General features: G+C 39.5%; 3 protein-coding genes and 1 pseudogene across 5 annotated transcripts; 2 read left to right on the top strand and 2 right to left on the bottom strand.

Moving 5' to 3' along the window:
• The first annotated feature begins 40 nt into the window (after positions 1-40).
• Positions 41-3,498, top strand: LOC119896361 (annotated as a pseudogene).
• Positions 3,499-3,562: 64 nt separating this feature from the next.
• Positions 3,563-7,457, bottom strand: LOC119896360 (hydroxyacylglutathione hydrolase-like protein). 3 transcript variants are annotated; one of them, XM_038709795.1, is made up of 9 exons: positions 7,385-7,455; positions 7,054-7,195; positions 6,503-6,567; positions 6,276-6,393; positions 6,037-6,145; positions 5,681-5,784; positions 5,307-5,408; positions 4,611-4,690; positions 3,563-4,241 (listed from the first exon to the last, which is right to left on the bottom strand). In XM_038709795.1, exons 2-9 carry the CDS (start codon positions 7,156-7,158, stop codon positions 4,079-4,081), a joined length of 846 nt encoding a protein of 281 aa, XP_038565723.1. In that variant the 5' UTR covers positions 7,159-7,195; positions 7,385-7,455; the 3' UTR covers positions 3,563-4,078. The 3 variants fall into 3 exon arrangements, with proteins under 3 accessions (XP_038565723.1, XP_038565725.1, XP_038565724.1); XM_038709797.1 differs by lacking the exon at positions 5,307-5,408 and having other exon boundaries at positions 7,385-7,457; XM_038709796.1 differs by lacking the exon at positions 7,385-7,455 and having other exon boundaries at positions 7,054-7,296.
• Positions 7,458-8,136: 679 nt separating this feature from the next.
• Positions 8,137-13,921, bottom strand: LOC119896358 (hydroxyacylglutathione hydrolase, mitochondrial-like). Its single transcript, XM_038709792.1, has 9 exons — positions 13,764-13,921; positions 13,078-13,262; positions 12,114-12,178; positions 11,805-11,922; positions 9,940-10,048; positions 9,692-9,795; positions 9,379-9,480; positions 9,179-9,258; positions 8,137-9,044 (listed from the first exon to the last, which is right to left on the bottom strand). Exons 1-9 carry the CDS (start codon positions 13,828-13,830, stop codon positions 8,945-8,947), a joined length of 930 nt encoding a protein of 309 aa, XP_038565720.1. The 5' UTR covers positions 13,831-13,921; the 3' UTR covers positions 8,137-8,944.
• A 109-nt stretch (positions 13,922-14,030) lies between these two features.
• On the top strand, positions 14,031-15,340 carry LOC119896359 (acylpyruvase FAHD1, mitochondrial-like). The gene is given in 2 exon segments (XM_038709794.1): positions 14,031-14,466; positions 14,469-15,340. Coding segments are annotated over 2 exon segments (744 nt in total). The 5' UTR covers positions 14,031-14,147; the 3' UTR covers positions 14,894-15,340.
• The last annotated feature ends 1,465 nt before the right edge of the window (positions 15,341-16,805 follow it).

Below are 16,805 nucleotides of genomic sequence, written 5' to 3'. Positions count from 1 at the left end.
TCGGTGTCACCGCAGTCCAGAGCCCCCTCGCCAGCACACTATGACCTCAGCAGTAGTGAGGCAGGCAGAAGGCTTACTTCTTTCCTCAAAGGCCTTGGTGAGTTCAAATATTGCTTTTTCTGATCTATGTAAGTCATACAACTCAAAGTTGAACAGGAATTGAAAATGAGAGGTTGATTTAGGCAGTCACTTCTGAAGATTATTGTCGTTATTGCAGGGGTTCATCAGTGTTTGATACAAGCTTCAGTCGGACCTTCAGCCTGCTGGAGAGCCAGAGAGAATTTGTGGAGCGTTTCCAGAGAAAGGAGCAGGACAGCAAGGGTCTTCCCATGCTGACATCAGCCTGTCCAGGTATTCCACTAAAACCCTGTATCATAATGTTGGAGCATCCTTCATTTCCTGTCAGCTCACTATTGTCCAGGTCTAATAAAAGCTAAAGTGCCCACCCCTCCCAAAAGTTTTACAATGTTGATTTTATTGACCATTTATTATACTAATTAATTATCATTTTATATTTAATTAATTAATTAATTAATTAATTTCATGTCTCTTTGTGCATGCGTGCGTATGTATGTGTGTGTTTTCTTCAGGTTGGATTTGCTATGCAGAAAGACCCATGGAGAGTTTATTCTTCCATACATTAGTACCACTCGCTCCCCCCAGATGATGGGTTCTCTGGTTAAAGGCTATTTTGCTGAACAACAGGTACCGATATCAGATATTGCAGTGTAGTTGAGTTTATTATTCTTCCTAGAGTTCACATCTGAGAGTTATTGTTCCTGTAATCTACATTTAGTAGCTGCTTTGTGGCTTTTCTTCTTCTAAAATGGCAAAAGTACTTTTTCAAATAGAGAATGCTTGGTTTGTGTATGAATTAAAAATATTTAGCACCAAAGCAAAAGGGAGCGTTGACTCCTGGGGTATCCTGTGCTGGAAGTTGACAGTTAAGTATGTGTATACATTTATGGTTATCAAAACAGAGAGAATAATGAGTTGCCACTGAACTGTGTATTGTGTGTGTTGTTAGGGGATAAGTCCACAACAGATCTACCATGTGGCAGTAATGCCTTGCTTTGACAAGAAACTTGAGGCCTCGAGGTCAGACTTCTACCTGAACAATGCTGAGACTCGAGAGGTGGACTGTGTCATCACCTCCGGTACAGAAACTGCTCATATGATCTTTGCGTGTATGAATGTGAAGTACCTCCTCTCTTATACTTTTCACTGTTTCACGCAGGAGAGGTTCAGAAATGTTGGAGGAGAAAAATGTGTCTCTAAATGATGTGGAACCTGCACCCCTTGATACAATGTAAGTTCTGTGGTGTTTTCCCCTTGTTAGCCCCCCCCCCTTTAAAATAAGCCATAGCATAAATTTCCAGAAGAAGAGAAGAACTCACACTCTGCAAATTATTTTTGACCCAGGTTCAGCAGTGTGAGTGGGGATGAGTTCCTGAGCCATGCTGGGAGCGGGTCAGGGGGTTACCTCCATCATGTCTTCACATATGCTGCCAAGAAGTTGTTTGGGGAGGAGGTGAAGGAGCTCACCTACAAGACCCTTAGGTGAGTCTGTCTCAACAGCTTTAAGATGGCTGGTTTATGGTCATTTGTGGTTTAATGATCTCAGAGCAGCTTTCTTTGTAGATCATTCTTTATTATAAGATCACCCGAGCAAGATCCCAGCTCATTGGTGTTGCTTTAGAGAGTTTACATGTGTAGGGACCAACTTTTGTATACAAATGATGAATTGCACCAGCTTACTTGTTTTGTACCTCATGTGTAAACTGTTAAGAATTTCTGCCTGAACCAGTTTTCCCACCTCAACCCCTCTGCGACAGGAATAAAGACTTCAAGGAAGTGACTTTAGAGAAAGATGGAGTAGTCCTGTTGTGCTTTGCTTCTACATATGGCTTTCGCAACATCCAGAACCTGGTTCAGAAACTCAAGAGGGGGAAGTCGCCTTACCACTTTGTGGAAGTTATGGCCTGTCCATCAGGTAAAGTGAAATATGCGGATGTCCTTCATGTGTGCTGTTACAGCATATGTTTGCCACACTTAGGGTGACCAGAAGAGAATGGGTAAAATTCGGGACTGTTCATGAAGTCACCTGTCTGTCATTAAGAAAAACACAACAACTGTGGAAATGTAACAGGGGTAAATCATGATCTTTTACCTAATTTTTATTTTATTTTATTCTGTTCATCAGTGCACTGTCTGCGCAACGCGCATGTTGGATGTTGGGTTTCTATAAATAATATCACAGAGTACAGTATAGACCGGCTCTTTTATGAGCACTATGAAATAACTGTTGTTGTGAATTGGTGCTATAAAAAATAAAATTGAATTGAATTAAAGATCTCTCCGCCGTGGCTGCCTGAAGCTACACTTTCCCTGTCCTCGTGACTGTAACTTCCACTAACCACAAGAAAACAAAAAGGGGAAAGAGCATGAGTGTTAATTTGTGGCTATAACAACATAACGATCAGTATTTAATGATTAATTAGGCTATAATCAAAACCCATGTTTAGTCTAATTTTCGGAACAAACCGGACAGGAGTCGGGACAACAGCTCTTAAATCAGGACTGTCCCAAATTTTTCGGGATGTCTGGTCACTCTAGGCACACTAGAGATGGAGGCAGTTAATACTATGAGACATAAGCTTGTTGTTATGATAACTTATCATAAATGACACACTTGTTACATATATGTACATATGGAAGCTATAAAGTTATAACTGACAAGCTTAACTTGCATGCTAGTCACACTAGCACTGCTTGACCAATTGAATGTTTGGAAAGTGATAACCCAGCATGTCCCCCCTCACCTCTTGTTAATCTTCAGGCTGTCTAAATGGTGGTGGACAGGTGAAGCCCTTAACTGGTCAGAACCAAAAGGAGCTCCTCCAGAAGGTTGAGGAGCTCTACAAGGCAGAGCGCCCCCTAACGCCAGAAGATGACACCTGCGTGGCCGAGCTATACCAGTCCTGGCTACACAGTGTAGGGGAGGAGAGAGCCAAAGAGCTGCTGCACACACAGTACCACACTGTGGAGAAGATGACCACCGGACTCACTATGAAGTGGTGAAGAACGCATTTACTGCAATCCATGGTCAGCAGACACTGACTACAGAACCGTCCAAATATATGTGACTATTTCTGTCTCTCTTCAGAGTGAAGAGAAGGGTAATGGGCAAAGTTGAATATAATCAGGTTTGATGAGTGCCAACAGCCTTTTTAAACCACTTTCCTCCTGGTCAAAAGCTTTATGCCTTGCAAGGTGGCAGACCAAGGCATAGGTTATAGACACAATGCTGAAGCCAAACCAAATTATGTATATGGTCTGATAATTTGCCCTTATACTGCTGATTGGCTTTTCAAATGTATAAATAATTAATTTGTGTGGCACCGGTTACACTTTGAAAATGTGAGCTGAAATAACAAAGCAATATATAATCATTCATTGTTTATTTAACTATATGCTATTATATATAAAATTAAAGATATTATTAATTGTAGCCATTTGTTTTGACTCCTTTTTAAAAGATGGTAAGAATATATCCAACATATTTATTCAGACAGATGTTTTATTGAATAATCTTGACTCTTGAGGTACAGTTACTGCATAAGCTCGCAAACCGTGAGGAGAAGCAGCTATTTAGATTCATAGCGATGTCCACTGCATGTTTGTTCTACTATGCGCTGGCAGTCACAAGGTCACCTGACAGAAAATAAAATGAAAGAACTGTTGTAATGCAAATAAGCCATATAAAAATTAAGCTTATTTTTCTCCCAAAACCAGTTATTTAAAGCAATAAATACACAAAACACATGTACATTAGTATTAGCAGATGTTACTTGGTACAGTTCCTAACAGACTGGGAGACCAACCCTTAATTAATTAGGTTGTAGGAATATTTAATAAAAGCAGCTTTATACTGGCCTTTTTGTGCAGACATTATTTTATAATTACAAAAACAACACGCGTCCATGGCAGTCAACCAGGCCCCCGAGCAGTGTGAATTGGTTAAATGTAGGGTTAAAGCAACAAACATCACACTGTACAGTCTTGTGTCTTGCTGCATTCAGCTGTTCAAACTGGGTCTGAGAAGCCCCCATTCCAAAGCCAACATGGCATGAGGAGGAAGTCTCTCCTTGGGCTTCTTAAATTTGTCCTTCTCCTTCCGCAGGACCCTCAGCACCTCTATGGGGTCCGTCTTCCCTGTGAACTTTTGTACTCCTTTCTCCCTACAGTAAAGGAAGAGGATTAGAAAGAAAGATTAACGACTGAGACAATTTAGTTTTTTCTGATTTTAGAAAACCACTGATTAATCTTGAAACACAGGCTCACCAAATTTGCCAGTTTTACCAACATTTCAAGTAGACTAAAAATATAAATTAGTATTTCTATAGCACTGCTACACAGTGATTCATCATTAAAAGAGTGGCTGAGGGAGTCGCTGCAAGAAACAACAAAACAAGCATAATTTCCCTGAATCCCATTTTTAAAATTGGTGGTCAAACTCTACAGCCATTACTGAAATGGCTGGAGACATTTTTTCACCTGACCCAGCCTGTCATGTTTCATACATACTGTGTAGAAATATCTAAACTCACGAGAGGCGAAGAAAAGGGTTGTAGTCAAACTCTTCCATTAGGGTAGATGGCACTGTGGGTTTGTCATCATCATCTCTTGCCTGCAGAAACAAAGATTTGTGAGGCAACTCTGCAAAATAACTATTAATATCTCTCATCTGTATTTAAAGGATTATACTTGCAATGTTCTATATTTTTGTTTTTGTCAGCAAAAACAACAATTAATTTATCTGAATAATTTAACTGTGCAGCCAAAGCCTGAAACATCACTTTCACTATGTCATTGACCTCCATTTTTGTATAAAAACTATTAAAAACACATCATTAAGCCAATTTCATTACCTTCAACATGAACACTGAAGTTTATTTTTGCTTCAATCCCACAAGCACTGTCTGGAAATACTCACTGGAACAGAAAAGTTGTACTCATCCACAGCTGAAAATAGTCCCCAGCAAATGCTCCATTTACTCCTTTTTGAGTGATGTTTGCTAAAAACTACAGTGCCCAGCGGTTTTAGGAAATTATTTAAATTAGTTATTTAAAAAACTGACACTATACATTTGTCAGCAGGTTTTAAAGATTTATGTCTTTCATGAGCTGAAACAGGAAGGTACAGCATTATGAGACAGACTAATACACCGTTTTTGTCTTTTGTTGACAAAAGCAGAGAACATCGCAAGCTTTATTCTTTCAGCAGTTGTCCTTGTATTGCTCACCCTGGCCCAGCTCAGCATCTCTTTAACCTTTTCGTTCTCTGGCTCCACCAGCATGGCAAACTTCAGGTTCTTAATGGTATACTCATGTCCACAGAACACCTTCTACAGATGAACAGAGCAAAGATTTAAAGCTAGGATTTCTGGTTAACTCACACCTAGCAGTAGAGTTACTGGGCTTTGTGCCATTTTTGAGAGGTTCTGTACTAAGAAGGGAGAAAAGAGGGCCAGGCTGCACTCAATCCCCTCATTGTATGAGTGTTTACTCATCACTGTGACTCAGTCTTACACCAGCTCTTATCTGAGGTCATGTCAGCTGCTGTTAACCCTGTGCGGGCTGCACAAAGCCACAACAAATATCTCTTATTTCCACTAACCGTGTCTTGAGGTAGGGAGCCGAGCACCTGAGTGAGATTGTGGTACATCTGTTCTGCTGTACCCTCAAGAAACCGCCCACATCCACCAATAAACAACGTATCCCCTGACAACCAGAAAGGACAGGCAAAGGGCAGTGGTCAGTCCCAGTCATCCCATACAACAAGAACAATGGACAATGTCCTGGACAACAAAGATTCATATCTCTAGCCACTCAAAAATAAGTTATTACATTAATGCAATTTATGATTGATTTTGCCTACATACAGTGGGTGTACTGTACAGGTATAAGCTTTAAGTAGAACTTATTCTCAGATTTCAACTGGTTCGCCAGCTCTTTACGTTTACAGACAAAGACCTGTGAACACAGCAGGGGCGTCAGTGCACTCATCCTCCCAAACAAAGTAGCACATGTGACCAGAGGTATGGCAGGGAGTAAACAGACACCTCACATTGATGGAGTTAAACTGCAAAATGGAGAAAACACAATGTAAGAAGACAATATGGCAGAGACGCAACAGGAAAAGCTGCATTTTGAAATCATAACTGGAGCACTGTCAAGGTGGAGACATTTTAATCCTGTTACTGTGTGGGCACCTTGAGCTCCTGGGCGTTGGTGACTTTATCCGTCAGACCCCCGATCCGATCATCTCCCCCGAACACCCTCAGCCCAGGAACCTCCTTCAGCAGAGCCTCATTGCCTCGAGCATGGTCCCTGATTAGTGAGAACAGGTTTGTTAATCATTACTTTAGCAATTATTTGTTCTGGTATTACTGATTTACTTTAAGTCATGGCCACCCCCTCTTGTGCCAAACAGTCTCACCAGTGATGGTGTGTGGTGAGAACAGCTGTCAGAGACAAGCCCTCTCGCTTCACTATTTCTAGCAGCTGTTTAAAAAAACAGATTTCCACCTGTTAGCAGCACTTCACATATGTGTGCATCTCATTAGGGCTAGTTATCTTTCAAGCAACAAGTGGTAAACATTCTTTGGTGCCAGCTTCTAAATTATGGGAGATTTCTTTGTCTATGTGATAGTAAACACAATATATTTGGACTGTTTTTGGACTGTGGGTCGCACAAAACCATGCAATTAGGTGACATCACTTTGGCCTTTAGTAAATTGTGAAGGATATTTTCACAATTTTCTGAAATTTTATAGACCAATTAATCAAGAAATAATCAGCAGTGTAATAAATGGTAATTTGTTTTTTGGTTTCTTCATTGTTCAAATATATATATTTTTTTATATCAGTGAGATGCCAATCCTTTCTGATAAATGTATTATGTTTTATTATTTTGTTACTTGTCCAAACACAGACCAAAAAAAACAAAACAAACCCAATATATACCAAACAGAAGTCTCTGTCTCTCACCCGGTGTGGTACAGCAGGGTCCACAGCTACGGCCTGCTTACTCCGCTCCTCAATCACCAGGTACATGTAGTTGTCCTCCAGGATGGAGATCACCTTAACCTTCATGGCACCCTCAAACGCATGCGCACCACAGTGCGTGACACTTAAGGAAGACTTAATTAGTAAACATTACTTATATCGACATCTGCACCAGTTTTTAATTTATCACTAATTCTGTTAATGCTAATAAAAACATTCAACTGTACACTTCTGTTAGCAGGTGTCATGAAGCTCAGCCTGAACATTAAAGACAAATCAAACAATCTACACACGTCCAGAAAAACATGGTTACCTCAGATTAAATATTGCGATTAGGCTGTTTTATCCTTGTGCGGCTGTGATGCCCCGAAAATCATTATTGTACATTTCTGCATTCGGACCGGGAAGTTATCGCGACATCATCGAGCCAGGGCTATCAAATCCAAGACATTTTAATCGAGCCGGAAACACTCAACAGTGTCAGTTTGTGATGTTCTAAATAAATAACATATTTGTCTTCCCTTATTTATCGCATTGTTATTTTACTATGTTCTTAATGAATGTAAATTATCTGTTCTGTATGAACGTGTCACGTTTAAATTCAGTTAGTATTCAGTATTTTGTGCCCAATATTAGACTTGAAACACATGCTCACCAAAACCTGCTTGAAAATAAAGAATTTAGTTGTTTTTTTTATCTTTGATTTTAAAAATTGTGATGAATGACTCAAATCTGGATGTAAAATACTTAGAAGGAATATAACACTCTCATTATGTATTACTAGTAGTGATTTACTCAAATATTAGTTAAGTATTTTACTTGAATATATTTTCTACTATATTTCTACTTCACTACATATCGAGAGAAAAAGTACTTTGTCAGCCAGATTAAGTGAAGACATCTGTGTTGTTGTGCAGGGAATGACTGTAGCTTCAAGTAGACCTGCTACATTAAAATGCTGCCTAACTGTTATTACTGTTGTCCTGTAATAATGAAATTATGATATATCTGATAATACAACACTTTCATTAGTGACATTAATGACATACTTTTGATACTTCAAAGTACATTTTGAATGTGAGACTTTTATTTCTACTGAATTAAAATAAATGTGTTTGCTTTTTCAAACGAACATCATGCAATATTCTTTGTAAGATTGTACTTTACATGCAACAGCATTCAGGATATCTAACATTTAATGCTGACACACCAATACGTAGACAATGCTTTGCAAACAGAATGGTTTTCAATGAAGTAAGAAATAAAAATGCACTTTACGTAATAAACAACCAAACTTAACTTTGTGCTGCTATGTCGACCGAAATTTCCCCTACAGGGTATTAATAGTTATATCTTATCTTATCGGCTTCAAAGGAAATATGGAAATAAGTCGCATACCATTCAACATTCCAGGTCAGAATAAAACATTGATACGAATCTTTACAGAAATTACTTTATCAATTTACAGAAATTTTACACATATTCTGACATTTGTTCCTCAGGCTCCCTGTCTTGTTAAAGTTTTTGAATTTGAACACTTCATGAAATAGTAGTTTGTACATCAATATGTTACAACATAATACTAAATAGACTCTAAAACTCCCATTTACAGATTAACAAACTCATTTCTCTTATTTGAAGTGTTTGAATTAATGGCCATATATTCCTTAAAACTATCACTCAACATCTGACAAACAAACCAACAAACCAAACACAACTAAAATAATTTAAAGCCATATAAGGGCTGAATATAGTGGTATAAAGTTTGTGCTTTGAAATGGATTTGAAGATGAATTGCAGATTAATATACTGTTGACAGCTCGCACGGTTGTAAGCAGTTGGCCAGAAAAAGTCAGCATGAGTGCAGTGGACATCACTCCTTCGGCACCCGGAAGCCATCTTTTTCTTTCCGGAGACTTCTCATAGTTTCAATCGGGTCGGTCTGCTTTACATGGTCTTGCACGGACTTCTCTCTAGATTAAAAAAAAATATGAGTAATTACCTCTGAACAAACTACACTAACAGATACATGTGTTGTAAGTTTGTGACAAAACATTTTTGGATGCAATCTTCTTAAATAATTAGTATTAAATCATGCTCTACATACTTTACTCTCATAAAGGGGTTAAATGTGAATTCATCTGCCAAAGTGGACGGGATGGTCGGTTCTCCATTGCTGCATTTCTCCTACAGAAACACAAATGCACGGACTCAAAGTATTTGTTTTTTTTTATTCACAACGGTTTCGGTGATCGACCATCTTGACTGAGGCAATGGTTGCTTGAATGTGACACATCAGTCAAATACCTTTGCCCATGCTAGCTTCTTCTGAATGACTTCATTGTCTGGTTCCACATGACGTGCAAATTTCAGATTGCTGACGGTGTACTCATGACCACAGTAAACACGCTTAAACACAAACAGACCATGGTTAGTCACACCCAAAATGGAAGATGTATCAAATATCTTTGATGAAGAAATGCAGAGTTTTCTTAAAAAACAGCAAAAACACAGGTAGAGCTGTTGTCTTAAATCCTCAGTAAATTACTTTAAGAATGATTCATGTCTTCAGTGTTACATTTAGACTTTCACTGACATACAATAGGGTACATATACTTACTGTTTCAGGAGGCAGGCATCCCAGGATCTCTATCAAGGCTTTGTACATCTGCTCCGCTGTACCCTCAAAGAATTTACCACAACCAGCAACAAACAGCGTGTCCCCTGCATGGAAAAAAAAAAAACCCATTTCCTTAGGGCATTAATGGTCACACATGACAGAATGCTGACTTCTTACAGAGGCTGCATCAATACTTACTGGTTTAGACTTTACTGTCTTCAGTATCGCTCTAATGTGGTTAGACATACCTGTGAAAACAGCTGGTGGCTCAGTGCTGTTTTCTTTTGTCACATAGTAGCAGATGTGACCAGTCGTGTGACATGGTGTAAACAGGCATTTGACATTGAGTGATCCAAGCTGGCAAAGAATGACACCAGTGAGCAAACATCAGCCATTTGGGGCCTTATATTTTGATTGTAGAACCAGTGAGTCTATATAAATACAGTGGGTACGGAAAGTATTCAGACCCCTTTAAATTTTTCACTCTTTGTTTCATTGCAGCCATTTTCCAAAAATCAAAAAAGTTCATTTTATTTCTCAGTAATGTACACTCAGCACCCCATCTTGACAGAAAAAAACAGAAATGTAGAAATTTTAGCAAATTTATTAAAAAAGAAAAACTGAAATATCACATGGTCATAAGTATTCAGACCCTTTGCCGTGACACTCATATTTAACTCAGGTGCTGTCTATTTCTTCTGATCATCCTTGAGATGGTTCTACACCTTCATTTGAGTCCAGCTGTGTTTGATTATACTGATTGGACTTGATTAGGAAAGCCACACACCTGTCTATATAAGACCTTACAGCTCACAGTGCATGTCAGAGCAAATGAGAATCATGAGGTCAAAGGAACTGCCTGAAGAGCTCAGAGACAGAATTGTGGCAAGGCACAGATCTGGCCAAGGTTACAAAAAACTTTCTGCTGCACTTAAGGTTCCTAAGCGCACAGTGGCCTCCATAATCCTCAAATGGAAGACGTTTGGGACGACCAGAACCCTTCCTAGAGCTGGCCGTCCGGCCAAACTGAGCTATCGGGGAGAAGAGCCTTGGTGAGAGAGGTAAAGAAGAACCCAAAGGTCACTGTGGCTGAGCTCCAGAGATGCAGTCGGGAGATGGGATAAAGTTGTAGTAAGTCAACCATCACTGCAGCAATCCACCAGTCGGGGCTTTATGGCAGAGTGGCCCGACGGAAGCCTCTCCTCAGTGCAAGACGCATGAAAGCCCGCATGGAGTTTGCTAAAAAACACCTGAAGGACTCCAAGATGGTGATAAATAAGATCCTCTGGTCTGATGAGACCAAGATAGAACTTTTTGGCCTTAATTCTAAGCGGTATGTGTGGAGAAAACCAGGCACTGCTCATCACCTGTCCAATACAGTCTCAACAGTGAAGCATGGTGGTGGCAGCATCATGCTGTGGGGGTGTTTTTCAGCTGCAGGGACAGGACGACTGGTTGCAATCGAGGGAAAGATGAATGCGGCCAAGTACAGGGATATCCTGGACGAAAACCTTTTCCAGAGTGCTCTGGACCTCAGACTGGGCCGAAGGTTTACCTTCCAACAAGACAATGACCCTAAGCACACCGCTAAAATAACGAAGGAGTGGCTTCACAACAACTCCGTGGCTGTTCTTGAATGGCCCAGCCAGAGCCCTGACTTAAACCCAATTGAGCATCTCTGGAGAGACCTGAAAATGGCTGTCCACCAACGTTTACCATCCAACCTGACAGAACTGGAGAGGATCTGCAAGGAGGAATGGCAGAGGATACCCAAATCCAGATGTGAAAAACTTGTTGCATCTTTCCCAAAACGACTCATGGCTGTATTAGATCAAAAGGGTGCTTCTACTAAATACTGAGCAAAGGGTCTGAATACTTATGACCATGTGATATTTCAGTTTTTCTTTTTTAATAAATTTGCTAAAATTTCTACATTTCTGTTTTTTTTCTGTCAAGATGGGGTGCTGAGTGTACATTACTGAGAAATAAAATGAACTTTTTTGATTTTTGGAAAATGGCTGCAATGAAACAAAGAGTGAAAAATTTAAAGGGGTCTGAATACTTTCCGTACCCACTGTAAATATACAGTCTAAACAGAGTTTGATGGTCTTACTTTGAAACTGTTGGAATGAGAAACCTTCTTTGTAATTGCATCAACTCTGTCATCTCCTCCATAGACCTTCAGTCCTGGCATTAGCCTTACCATCTTCTCATTGCCACTAGCATGATCCCTGAGGTGAGAAAATGATCAGTGTATTGTTACTACTCTTTGATTCAGCAGAAGGGTAGTTTCATCCAGATATTAAGGTTTCTGAGCATTTGTGTTGGTTAGAATGCTCATATTTACAATATGCAAATGATCGACAGCATAATACTATGTGTAAAATAAAATATTTATTAATTAAATAAACATGTAGCTTACCAGTGGTGGTGAGTGGTCAGAACTGTTGTGAGTTTCACGCCATGTTTTCTGACAGCTTCCACAACCTGTTGAAAGCATAAAAAGGGTCACAGACACTTAAGTACTGCTTAAATGATTAATCAATCAAAAGAAAAAGATTCATCACCAAAGTTTTTTTTTTATTGTGTAAAACTATTATCAAGCAAAAGTGCAAAATATTTGTTGGTTCAAGCTTCTCATGTTTAATATCATTACACATTGAATATCTGTGAGTTTGGAGTGAAGACATCACATTGGGCTTTACATTTATTATACATTTTACAGACTATACCATTAATATGAAAAAAATTTAAATACAGCATACTGAAAGTAATTATTAGTTGTAGCCCTAAATGGAAGCACATATTTAATATAATATAATATAGTCAGTGAGGGAAGTAGCAATGCAATAAATGTTTAATGCAGGAATTTGCAATCCTTGATTCAAAAGCTTACTTAAGAAAAAGTACAGAAAAACTTGTTAGCATTTTGATGTGCTGGACTAAGTGGAGCTAATTATAACAACTTTATATAATATTGGCTAGTTTAATCTATACCTAATCTATAACAATGCATGAAAGTGCCACAACAATATGACATCATACTATACTGTGAGACAAATGTGTCAACCTTCAAGAGATTTTACTATATTATTTATAATGTGATAACTAGGTTTAGGACAATGTTGCAAATAAATGAACAGGAGCTGATGAATGACAATATTGGTTTTTAAATTATTTTTGCATCAAGGTGATTAAATACATTGACTGCTCTGCGATTTTATTCACTGGATTACCCAAAAATAGAGGTTTCTTCAGTCAGATCATTTATCTATCAACAGTTTCTCAACAGCTTTTACAGAAACTAATTATCATAATGGGAAAAAAAAGCTTTTCCCATAATACAGGAATATACATATATATAAAATACAGTGCATTGTATAGACCTTTATTGGCTCCACAGGGTCAACAATAGCTGCTTCTCTGGAGTCCACATCAATCAGAAGGTACATGTAATTGTCACTCAGTGCTGGGAGAAGTTCAACCCTCATATTTGCTTGTTCCACCAGAGAGGATTTCCTTACTGCGCTGTGAAGGAGAGCAGCTGCTTGGGCCTGGACTTCCACAGGTGCTTTATCAGAGGATACAAGTCAATATTTAACAAACAGCAATATCAGACTGACGTGGAGACACTCTCTGTTAGTCCTATATAATTATTTTTACACCATTAAATCCCCTTTTCCCTCAAAATGTTTATTTTATGCAGCCACAAACACCAGGAAATAATGGCATTATGCAGCAGCCATTGGCTCAACCTGTAAGCTGATATGGCACCTAGAACAAGTAAACAACGTTAGCTTCAATGCAGCTTTTAAAAAAACGCATCACATTTTATTTTTCACCTAACGTTAGCTGTCACAGCCTTTATCTGACTTGACTGTCATGGGGGAGATTGTTAACAAGGAGCAGATGTTTGTCAGACAGGCCAGCTGTGTTCACCTGACAGCTCCCCTCTTAAGACACGACTAAACAAAACAAAACTAACTAGTTAACGTTCATGTAGCTAAGTTACACAAGCTAACACGCTAGCTAACGTGGATGTTTGCGTACTAAACAAATCGCGTGGACGTACCAAATTTGAAGGCTGTTGCAGCTCCAAGTAGAGTGCAGGCACTCCCTACTAGTGACTTGAATAACATAACAACAGCAGCTATCGCCTTCTCACATTAGTATCAACCAGAAAAGTTTGCTTCTGCTTCAGTTCCGCTTCAACTTTAACCTTCCCAGGCGCCACCAATCAAGTCTGGGGGAGTGGATCGTGAATAATTAACGTGACACGTGCATACATTGGTTATTTACGCATTTTTTTAACGACGAATTCATTCGCATACAGTAAAGCATACGTGAGGTCTTTTATCTTACCTGATAAACGTGTCAAATGCAGTAAATAATTGCTTTGGTTACATATATTTTTGCGTTCTCTGTATGTCCTTTCAGGCTTGCCGTAGGTTGATTCATGAACCAGACTGTCGGTCAAAGTTTAGTTAACCTGCTGCTGACTGCTTCGGAGCGGCTGAAACCGTCATATTTCTCCATAATGACAGCACGAAATATATCTCGATTTTGGGAATGGGGGAGGAAGATCATCTGTGTTGGGAGAAACTATGCAGACCATGCCAAAGAGCTAAAAAATGCGATTCCTACAGAGCCCGTCCTGTTCCTAAAAACACCTTCAGCGTATGTAAGAGAGGGCTCCGCTATCCTGGTGCCTCACTACACCAGCAACCTGCACCATGAAGTGGAGTTAGGGGTGGTGATCGGGAAAGGGGGCACAGCCATCCTCAGTCCGCCGCTATGGAGCACGTTGCAGGCTACGCTCTGTGCTTGGATATGACAGCCCGGGACATCCAAGACGAGTGCAAGTCCAAGGGTCTACCCTGGACCCTGGCCAAAGCTTTCAACACATCCTGCCCGGTCAGTGAGTTCATCCCCAAAGAGCGCATTCCTGACCCGGGGAACGTGAAGCTGTGGCTGAAGGTGAACGACCAGCTGCGGCAGAGCGGCTGCACGTCCCAGATGATTTTCTCCATCCCCTATCTCATCAGCTACATCAGCGACTTCATCACCCTGGAGGAGGGGGATCTCATCCTCACCGGGACCCCTAAAGGAGTCTCCGCCGTGCAGGAGCGCGATGAGCTGCAGGCTGGGATCGAGGACGTTGTCACCATGAGCTTCAGAATAGACAGACAAAACCATCAGTGAAACACTAATGAGGCCAAATACACACGCAGACTCATGAAGTGAGTGTTTTTACTGGAGAGTTGAATATAATTCTTTTAAATATATTTTCAATACCTGGGTGGATCAGCAGGTGGCAGTGCTGTGCCATCAAGACCATATTTCTGATCAATTTTATGCTGCCTTGTACAGAATTTGGGAATAAATTTGCAAAATACAGTTTGTTTACATTCATTGATCTCAACAATACAAGTGTATGATCTGTTTTACTGTATTATCTGTTAAATCCATGGATCAAAAAATCATTTATTGCACAATCAACCCCTGGTGGTCTTTGTTTCAGATCGTCAGTGGTGGATGGAGAATTCTGAACTTTTACTCAAATAAAATATATGTTGTAAAACATTTTATTACAAGTAAAATAATGAATGTATTATCAAAAATGTAAATATAATTATTGCAGAAAGAATGGCCACTGTCTGTGTTATTTTATCATATATAGGCTAAAGTTTTCTTCTTCTTCTTCTTCTTATGATGTTATACATGTTAATATTGTAGCAGACTAGCTGGTGAAGATGGAGCTAATTTGAACTGCGTTATACAATGGAGATATTTTACTTAAGTAAAAGTAACAATATTTCAGAATATTATATATGTTATATGATCGTATTGTCATTATTGATGTGTTCATGTGTACATCACTTTAATGTTGCAGCTGGAACAAATGCATGGGTCTTGCTTAATCCATAATAATACATACTGCTTATTACTTACTACATACTTGTGCCTCAAAATTGCACTTAAGTACAGTATTTGAGTCAGATGTACTTATAGTTACATATGACCACTTGTTAAAAACACAAAAGACAAAATATTTCCCCCTGAAATGTAGCGGAATAGATGTCTTAAATGGAAACAAAAAGGAAGTACAAAAGTACAGTACTTGAATAATTGTACTTAGATACAGCAAGCGCAATAGATTCAAACTTGACAGTGGAGCTGACTTTAGTTGAGTAAAATTAACATTAAAAGCCTCATAGACCCAATACACTATAACACAATCAGTCATACCCAAAAATCATATTGATGATATTGATAGGTAGGTTAAAAGTGATCATGATTGTAATGATAGTAAAGCAGCACAGGCTGAATTTATGCAGTGTACCCTTCAGAAGCTTAAATGTGAAATAGAGTTTATCCCACATGAGTTGAGAAGATATTCATGTTAGTGAGGGAGTTTAGAGGACTGAGGGTTTGGCACTGGCTACCTGTGGTTATTCTTAAATTTGGAACACATTTTGCTGCTTGTTGGATTAGCAGAGGCGTGTTTTCTTCCCAAAGTTTGATGGACCACGTTTCTGCAGCAAACTACCATATGGATACATTTTTGTAACTGCGCAGTGAACCCTGTTAGCCTTTGACAATCTAATACACCAAAACGACTCTCCTTGCCGGTACCGTTCAATACAACTGTGGTATATCTGTCCATGCAGGCGGTGAACCTTCGTCATAAACACATTCTTCTTGGACTGTTCAACATCTGTTCCAGGTTCACTTACAATTCTCCCACAGGCTTCTCTGTTTTCAGGATCAATCAGAGCCTCCATCAACCTGTCCCAGGCCAGTCTGCTGTAACCTGACTCTGTGTCATCATCTGCCCACACCTGTAGGGCATGTTATCTCCAAGATTCACAGGACCCAAATCCCTGGCCCTCAGGGGGACTCTGGGGTTATATGTGTCCATCATTAGAGCAGTTATGACAGATTCAATTAGATTTGGGATCTGGGAAATGTAGTCGTGGCCTGTTTTCCCCCTACCGCGTTAGAGTAGGGTTAGAGCAGTGCACAGTATGGCATGTGCTCACAGGTGTCGTCTTCTATGAGTTATGAATCATACTATTCATTGTCCCCGTGTGACTGAAGGTTTTACACCCTC

The sequence above is a fragment of the Micropterus salmoides genome, unplaced genomic scaffold (genome assembly GCF_014851395.1).
Source record: "Micropterus salmoides isolate LMB-PRFRI ecotype aquatic unplaced genomic scaffold, ASM1485139v1 Ms_hic_scaffold_960, whole genome shotgun sequence".
NCBI lineage: Eukaryota > Metazoa > Chordata > Actinopteri > Centrarchiformes > Centrarchidae > Micropterus > Micropterus salmoides.
The sequence above is the reverse complement of the archived record's forward strand: the minus strand, read 5'-3'. Positions and strand labels throughout refer to the sequence as shown.

What these genes read in the sequence shown, in the direction of transcription:
- LOC119896358 (XM_038709792.1), bottom strand. Translation starts at nt 13,830, where the DNA reads ATGTTATTCAAGTCACTAGTAGGGAGTGCCTGCACTCTACTTGGAGCT. An exon ending in GATGCCTGCCTCCTGAAACA is followed by an intron (nt 9,481 to 9,691) that starts GTAAGTATATGT and finishes TTTGTGTTTAAG; the next exon opens with CGTGTTTACTGTGGTCATGA. An exon ending in AACCCCTTTATGAGAGTAAA is followed by an intron (nt 9,045 to 9,178) that starts GTATGTAGAGCA and finishes TTTTTAATCTAG; the next exon opens with AGAGAAGTCCGTGCAAGACC.
- LOC119896360 (XM_038709795.1), bottom strand. Translation starts at nt 7,158, where the DNA reads ATGAAGGTTAAGGTGATCTCCATCCTGGAGGACAACTACATGTACCTG. An exon ending in ACCCTGCTGTACCACACCGG is followed by an intron (nt 6,568 to 7,053) that starts GTGAGAGACAGA and finishes TTTTTTAAACAG; the next exon opens with CTGCTAGAAATAGTGAAGCG. An exon ending in CGCCCCTGCTGTGTTCACAG is followed by an intron (nt 5,785 to 6,036) that starts GTCTTTGTCTGT and finishes TCTGGTTGTCAG; the next exon opens with GGGATACGTTGTTTATTGGT.